This window comes from Gavialis gangeticus, unplaced genomic scaffold (genome assembly GCF_001723915.1).
Source record: "Gavialis gangeticus isolate Ggan-Ray unplaced genomic scaffold, GavGan_comp1, whole genome shotgun sequence".
NCBI lineage: Eukaryota > Metazoa > Chordata > Crocodylia > Gavialidae > Gavialis > Gavialis gangeticus.
This window is the reverse complement of record NW_017729022.1, coordinates 68,852,900-68,861,182: the sequence shown is the minus strand read 5'-3', so window position 1 is coordinate 68,861,182 and position 8,283 is coordinate 68,852,900. Positions and strand designations below refer to the sequence as shown.

The window sequence follows — 8,283 nt, the reverse complement described above, 5'->3', positions numbered from 1 at the left end:
TCAGGGAAGTAATATTCTGTTGTCCTCTGTGGGTGGATCGTTGCTTCTACAAATCATTGCAGCTCTGAATTCCCAGCAAAGATTGATAGAGAATAAAACACTTACTTTGGATTGTTAATTCAGTACCCAATATTAGCAGTCTTACTGTTGCGTGTGATCCCAGTGGGACCAATGCCTGTTCCAACAAGCCAGGTTTGTTCTTTAAGCTGAAGGTTTTGAAGACCCAGAAGAGACCATAAAGTGTTGGGAATGATGTTAAAATAACACCTTCAGAGTATATGAAAACTTACAGATAAAGATGTTTATCAGTGTACCAGTTTAAGCTTTGTGTAAGTGAATGTAATTCCCATTGTACAAAAGAGCTGTCTATTCGCAAACAGGCTAGAATTGGCTATGTAAGTATTTGTATCCTGTGTTCATGTACTGCCCATCTCTAAAGCTGTACATTTTCCATCTAGTATTTACAGAGATTGTACTGCTTGGTAAACACAGATACATGGCCAACCATAGCATATCCCCATGCTGCTCTGTGGGATGCCATGTTAGTCTCAGCTTGTCGTTCCCATTCTAAGCTGTAAGGTGCCTCTTCCATATCATTCCAACAAAGACCATGTTCTCTTGCCTCTCTTGAACCCCATTTCATAGCTGTAGCTCCTCTGGCCCTGATTCTGGACTGGGCAGGAGCAGAATAGTCATGTGAATGTGGCATGGGATATATGTGACTGCTGCCATCCTGTGTGACCAACTGTTGCTATCTTAGTATCAGAAAATGGTCATTGTTCTCATAACTTTGTCTCAAACCAGATGGTGCTTTTATTTTTAACTACAGCAATAGCTGAGCTCCATTTTCTTTAAAACAGCATTGGCCTCACCAATCCAATGATGTAATAGTAGTGGCTCAATCAGGACAGTAAGTCTCAGGAAAGAGTTTGGTATTGTATCTTATTTGGCTAGTTCCAAAAAGCTTGCATTCATTCCATTTCCAAATCAAGCTGCTTCTTCCTGAATTGGGATATTGTAAGTAAGGTTGTGGTCCAGTGGCAGAGTATGTCCCTGGTAAACTATAGAGTATGTGACAGTGAGGGAGCTGTGATTTATGAAAACCAGCAGGTCACAAACATCATCAGTATGTGGTATAGATAATTCAAGAAAGGAAGAGTAACCCAGTTTGCAAGACAGGTTTGGCAGACTTTGGCTCTTGGAATCAAAGGTGTGATCTAGTTCCCAATGAGGTCGCTGTCAGAACTTCAGTTGCTCTCATTGGTCCTGGCCTCAATGTCATTGGCTTTTGGAGCAGGCCCACTGATGGCACAATCAAGCCCTAGTGACTAAGCGTTGACTTACGAATGTGAATATTGCTTATGGGCTTGTTCCATAATGCTGAAATCAATAAGAATTTTGCTAAACCATCATCAAATGAAGAGCTTCTAAGATCTCATGAGCTGAGGCAGGTCAGAATTTGAACCTAAACCCCAGAGGATGAAAAACTGGAGAGCCCGATACCAAAATCCTAAATCATCCAGTTTCCTCAAAGTGATTTGCTTTCTTAATGTTATTAAGTAGTAGAAGAAAGAAACGACATGGAAGCCAAAGGAAATGGGAAAGTGATTGTTTTTGCAGAAGTCTTTAATTCTGTATGGTGGTTCAGTGTTTAAAGTAAAAGTAAATGCTGAGTTTTAGTGTTGGTTCTTGCTTCCATTTGGAGAAGGATAAAACATGGAATGATGAATTATCTGATACTGGAAAGGCTGTTGAGAGAAGGGTACTATTTTCAAGCTTATAACAGTTCAAAATGCTAGCTACGCAAATGTATTACACTGTATATATCAAACAAAAGAGAAACCATGGCTCCCAAAATTCTCAGATCCCATTATCAGAGTGACTAGTGAAGGGATTATTTAAATGCCATTTCACTAGCCTACCATCATATTTGCTGTCTACACTGCTTTGGCTGCTTGCTTGTTCTGGGGTGCTTGAGAAAAAATGCACATCATAGGAATATCAGCATGAATGGATTTGGGATGCTTTGGTAAGGCAGAGTAAGTCACATATGTTAAAAAAACAAAAAAACAAAAAAAAAACCCAAAAAACCTAATGTTCGGAGGTTTTTCCTTTTTGCATCTTATCCATGTTTGAAAATTGTGTGGAACAAACTGAACAATTTGTTCCAGTTTTTAGAAAATGTTAGTTTTACTCTTGTTTTAATGTACTATTGTTTCTTGAGTGTTGGTACTTCAGCATGCAAGGGTTACATAGGACTTTTTCCTGCAGGGTACTGAACATTCTGGTCCTGATCCGACAGAACACAGGCTTAGCTCTTTAGCACCCAAGTAATCCCGTTGACACCAATAGAACCATTTAGGGGCTTAAAGTTATCATAGTGCTCAGTGTTTTAAATGCATCTGGCCAGAAGATCCACATGACAACATCTTATGAACTTGCTTGTTTATAAACCAGTACTGATTTTTGTCTTTATCCTTAGGTGCCATTACTGCAAGTCCTCATGCCACGTGTCATCCCTGCGCATACCATACGCCTGTAAACTGTTATTCCAAGAGCTTCAGTCCATGAACATTATACCCAGGCTAAAATTGGCCAAATACAATGAATGAGCAAGTTCAAAAAAATTAACACAAAATGAAGACCCATATATATAACTGGAAGAAATGTTCCTGAACACAAGTGACTCTTAAAACCAAGGGAGTAGAAGAAATACTTGACTACATGATTTCCCACCCACTCCTGTTTTAATTTGGGTGCACTGACCACGCTGAGAGCTACCGAAGAGCAATCAATGAAGACTTAACCAGCTCTGAATAAGGTGTGCAACAACTGTAATATGGCCCTGCCCCAGCAAAGTGCCTGCATACCTTTCAAGAATGAGTGTTGCATGCTCAGTTATGCAGGTGCTTTGCTGGGGTAGGGCCAAAAAATATACTAGGCAGAAGTCACTGCCTCGTGCTGAAATGGTTAGTTTTATTTTCCACATTGGTGGGATGTGAATGAGGAATAAAAATTTTCAAAGATACTGTATGAGTCTGTTTCGGTGAGCTAGTTGTTAATGTTCTCAAATCTACTGTGCTAAGTGTTTTTAAGTACAAAATGTCTAAGGTATCATTGTTGCTGAAACATTTTGCTACAAACATCTGACAGTTCAGCATGACTAAAGAACTGGAGTTGGTAGTTCTGAAGAACTGTGTCTTTTTATGAGAGAACAAAGAAAAGCAAGTAAAGAGAGAGGACTGAGGTGTGCATACACACAAGGCCAAATTCTACTTTCAGCTGGGCATACTCCAGTTCCAGTTAATTTTGAGAGGTGGTGTCTTGGCAGAATCTGGCTTATAAAGTCAAATATTTAATTCTATTGGGCGTGTCCAGATGAGTGCGCATGTGCCTCTTGCCCTGCCTCAAACCCCTTTGAGGCGGGGCAAGAGGCATGTGCCGGGAATAAAAACAAGTTTCCCTGTGCTGCAAGTTTGCAGCGCGGGGACAAAATTAGACCCCTAGATATCCAGGGATCTAAAAAAACTGCTCCTCAATAGAGCGAAGCAAGGCACGGTTCAAGACGGTGCCTTGCGAGCCAGTCCTTACCCCCCGCATGGTCCCCACATGCTGGGCCAGGTCCTGCTGCTATAGGAAGGGTCCAGCTGGGCGGCACGGCATGCAGGTATGGCATGCTGAGCCAGGTCTTGTCACCATGGGCCAGGCCCCAGGGCTGGCTTCTGCCTCTGCCCCCCATGCAACCCGCTCCAATGCAAAGCTGGACTAGTGAGCTGCAGGGATCTGAGCCAGGTCCTCAGCCCCCACAGCCCTGGGACATCCCCCCTTCCACCCAGCAGAGCAGCCCCATGGGCAGCGGGACCCAGCTGGGCCCCACACATGGGGACCACACACTGTGCTGCCGGGTTCTGTCACCATGGGTCCAGTCCGGCCATGCTGCAAAGGGGCCCCAGGACCCCTGTGGGCCTGGCACACAGTCCCCTCATGCTGCACCAGGTCCTGCTGCCAGGAGACGAGCCCAGCTGGGGAGCAGGAGCAGCCCCAGAGCCGGTAGGACCTGGCTGGGCTCAGCGCATGGTCCTCCCGCTGCTGCTGTTAAAGGTTAATTACGGGACCTGGGTGGGGGGCTGGGGCAATTCAGGGTGGAGCTGGGACCCTGGTGGGGGGTGTCCTCCAGGGTGCTGGGACCCTGGGCAGGGGGGCTGGGGCCCTGTGGGGTATAGGGGCTGTGGCCCTCCAGGGTGGAGCTGGGACCCTAGGTGGGGGGGCATTCCATATGCTGGGGTGGGGCTGCACCATGTGGGGGCCGAGGGACCCACCCCTCCTGAGCAGTCCCCCCACAATGCCACTCACACCCACAGTCCTCCCAGCAATTGCCCCATTCCTACCCACAGACCAACCCACATCCCTTCACACACACCCACCCACTTTCCCCTACACCCCTTCTCACCCCCTTTCTGCAAACACCACATACCCTCATCACACACCCATCATGTATGAAGAAAACCAAAAGCACGCAACACATAGGTATTTAAATTTTATTTTATCATGATGAAAGAGACACTGGTAGGCTTCCAAATTGCTTTAACACTGTAAATATACCAATAAAGCATTACCCAAGTTATCGCAGTCTCTCTCTATAGAGTGGGGGGGGGGTGTGTGTAGAGTGGCTTTTCATTTTAACTGTGGAAGAACATGGATTTTGGGGTATGTTTAAAAATGGATTTGGGATGCTGCTGCAGCAGTCCAGTTGGCAGAAGGGGTAGTGTCCCCAGGTATCAATTGGCTGGGCCCCAGAAGCTCCTGAGAGTGAGTAGCCCTGAGCTGCTTGCCAGGGAAGGTTTTGCATGGATGGTGCCAGGACAGGGCAGCTTTTTATACTGCTGGGGGTAGCACAGGTGCTGGCCCCAGGCTCTAGTTCCCCCTGGCTGCAGATCCAGGAGGAGCCAGGCAGGGTTCTTTTGCCCCAAGTGGTACAATTTGCTTCACAACAAAGTGCATGTCTGAGCATGTGCGCTGAGGCAAAAAGCCCTGGCTCAAATTTGCACCGCTTCTATTTGAGCTACTGCAAGCGCACGTGCTTGCATGTGTGGACGTGCCCATTGACTGCAGTATTCTAGCACATAATAGTTTGGGGGCTGAAGCCCTGAAAAGCTAGGATACAGATGCAAATGGAGTTTTTCTTGACACTTTAAAAAGGAGTTTTTTAAATTGGGCTGGCCAAAGTATTGGTAAAGAACAGTCCCACATTGGTAATTCAGGACTGCTTTTCTGCCAAAGAGGATTTGGAGAAGGAAGTGCTGTGCTGCTCTTAATGGAATATAGTATGTGCAGATACTCTGAAATTACTCCGGCCATGACTCTGCACATGCTTAACTGGCTCAGAGTCCCCTGTTGCATCAAAGAGAGGGAGCTGAGCAGTCTGCATCAGAAGCAAGGAAGCAGACTTTATTCAGGAGATCCTGAGACACTGCCCTTTTGAAATGGCCAAACAAACTTGGCACATCTTTACTCTTCTGCTTGTGGAAAGAGCTCTTAACTGAAGAGGGAAAGAGCAAAGCAGTGGCAAGTGCCCATCAGGTGCTATTGAGTGGGGTCTAGCTGTTTCTGAGCTGTTTCAGCCAGTAGCCTTGTGTCTGGGGTAACAAGTCAAGTCTTAGTAGTAGGACTCTTATGAAGGATGGGCTTCTCCCCCTGTGCAGTAATCTAGGTAATTCAGAGCAGTGCTTGGAGTTGAAAAGGCTTCCAAAGCACTTATACCTTGACCCTAACTGTTTTGAACATGCCTTAACTTTCTGTTCATAGACTAGTTGTTCATGGCCCCAGAAGGGACATCTTGTAAGCTGCCACCATAAGCAAATTACCTTCTTGTTGCCTGAATGGGTTGAAGGGAGAGCATTAATTAAAAGCTCTGGTCAAATTAGTGCACCTTACATTGTTCCCTGAGATTTGCCACACAGAGGCTCTGGTGGACCACCAGAGGGAGTGAGCTTCAAAGGCTGAAGCTGATCACTGGGAGAGCTCTGACCTGGATCTGGGAATATAGACCATGTCCTTGCTGGCTGCTCTTATCTTAACTGCTATCACTGGATATGAGGGGTGAGTTACAGACCTCTTGGGGCTTTCAAATTTGTAAGCAATAGCTAAAATTGTACCTAGAAACAGAGCAGAGGTAGTAAGAAGAAATGTGTTTGTAACAGTTTACCCCATTCAAAAAGGCTTCTGTGTGACCTTGAAGAATAACCGTAAGAGTATCTTGCAAGAGTTGATATAAGAGCTAATAAAGGCATTGGTAAGGCCTGTACCAGGGAGGAAAGGTCATATCCCCTTGGCTTGCTGATTATGGGGAAGGAAGCGGGAAAGCAGTCCTGGTCTTTGCTGCCCATCAGAGAATTTCTAGCACTGATGGATCTCGTAGATCCATATGGGCTACAGACAGTTCTGGCAACAGGCTGTGTGGTGTACTGTTTTAAACTAGAAGTTTTGTCCACCAAACATTGCCTTTGTCTTACTTGGATAAAGTCAAATCTAGTTTTCTTTGTTAAATATACTTCTCATATATGAAGACTAGAGCTCAGCATGAATTCATCATTTTACCATCTCTGTATCTATTTTTCTCCTGTAGGTCTTAAAGCATATACAGATGATCACTGTTATTAGTAAGACACTAGAATGATATCTGGTTGTGTGTATGGTATCTACATTTCACAGCCAACATAAAACACTCTGAGAACTGCTAGAGACTGACCTCTCTCCAGTAGTTCAAAAGACAGAATTACAGGTGACTGGAATTGGAGTCCAGTATGGTCAAAAAAACTATGCTACTAGTGGACTTGTTTGGAAATATGCCTGTCAGTCCTCTCAAATTACCCTGTAAGGGCCATTACTTCATCTGAGAGTCTCACAGTCTTCATAGTTCTTATCTGGCACTTAGGACTTCTTAATTCTCAAAAAAAACCTGTAAAATGTTAAATATGTCTGTTAGGCACATTGGTGTTTTTTTCCTTTGTAAAATGAATGCCTTCACATAAAGTTCTAATGTCAGCTAATGACTTCAGTGCTATGACTGGTCTTCCTCAAAACTAGCCTGCAGTGACTCTTTGTCTCATCCCTGAAAGAAATGTAATATTCTAAACAATACTGGGTGATCTTAGGGCTTTAGAATGAGGAACTGTGGTTAGAGAGCTGCCATAAAGTTTTAATTCCAGGCCAGCTTCTTTATCTCTTGCTGCCTGGTGTCCAGGAGAAGCTTTTTACCAGAAATACTTTTCAATGTGAAGGTCAGAGGCATTAGTCCCAGCTGAAATGCTGAATACAATCCACTTCCCAATGCAACTGAAGTATATGCTACTGTTAGAAGGGAGATCTAACGTTTAATATAATTTAAAAGCATCTAATTTATTTTGAGCATTCAGCAGTACTAAAAAAAAAAAAAGGAAGAAATGCTTTGAAGCCCAGACTTCAGTAATCAAGTCTATTATTTCACTGCAAAACAGAGAAAGGATCTAGATTCATTGAAAGTTATCCCTTCAATTGCAAGAAATGTCTTGCCCTGCTGTTTAAGTGGATTGTCCTGTCAATGGATTTAAATGAGGTATAAGCTACTTTTTTTCAATGTGGTTCATTGATAAAATCCTAAACTTTTAGGCATTATTGAAGCTAATGTATAGCTTAATAAGTTTTACAGGACATAGAAAAATCAAGTTTATTTAGGGCCATTCGCATAACTTAAGGCTTCTTATTCAAATATTTTAATCAGAAAGTGTGTGTATATAGCTGCTAAATCAGGGGCGGGCAATTATTTTGAGTGGAGGGCTGGTTACCGAGTTCTGGCAAGCTGTCAAGGGTGGCATGGGTAGCCCTACCCTTTGACAGGTGCCCCTCCCCCTGGTTGCCATCTTGTGATCAGAAGTCCCACCCCCTAACCCCTGACCTTTGCCACCCGAAGTCCCTCCCCTTTCCTCTGGAAGTACTCTTTTCAGCAAGGAGTTTTACCCTCTCAGAACCAGAAAAATACCAAATTATATTCTAAAAAGCAAGCATTTACAACATTCATCAATGTGATTTCAAAAATATTTTTATCCTGATATACAGGTGGTTTGTGTAATGTACATAGGGGTGATAGCACAATAGCTTAAAATGTAGTCTTACTCCTGTATATTGTGGGGAGCTGTGGGTATGTGGGATGTGAGTGGGTATGGGTTTTGTGGGGGGCTGTGTGGGGAGCAGGTAGCTGGGGTGTATGAGGGGGTATGGGTGTGGGGGTCTGCATGTATGGCAGTG

The 8,283-nt window shown here is 44.2% G+C and overlaps 1 protein-coding gene across 1 annotated transcript in view; it reads left to right on the top strand.

Moving 5' to 3' along the window:
- POLR3B (RNA polymerase III subunit B) overlaps positions 1-3,028 on the top strand; it is a 180,542-nt gene extending 177,514 nt beyond the window's left edge. Inside the window, exon 28 of the mRNA XM_019515336.1 lies at positions 2,483-3,028. Within this exon, the coding sequence (XP_019370881.1) occupies positions 2,483-2,612 (130 nt within the window). The 3' untranslated portion in view covers positions 2,613-3,028. The remainder of the gene's footprint in view (positions 1-2,482) is intronic.
- The last annotated feature ends 5,255 nt before the right edge of the window (positions 3,029-8,283 follow it).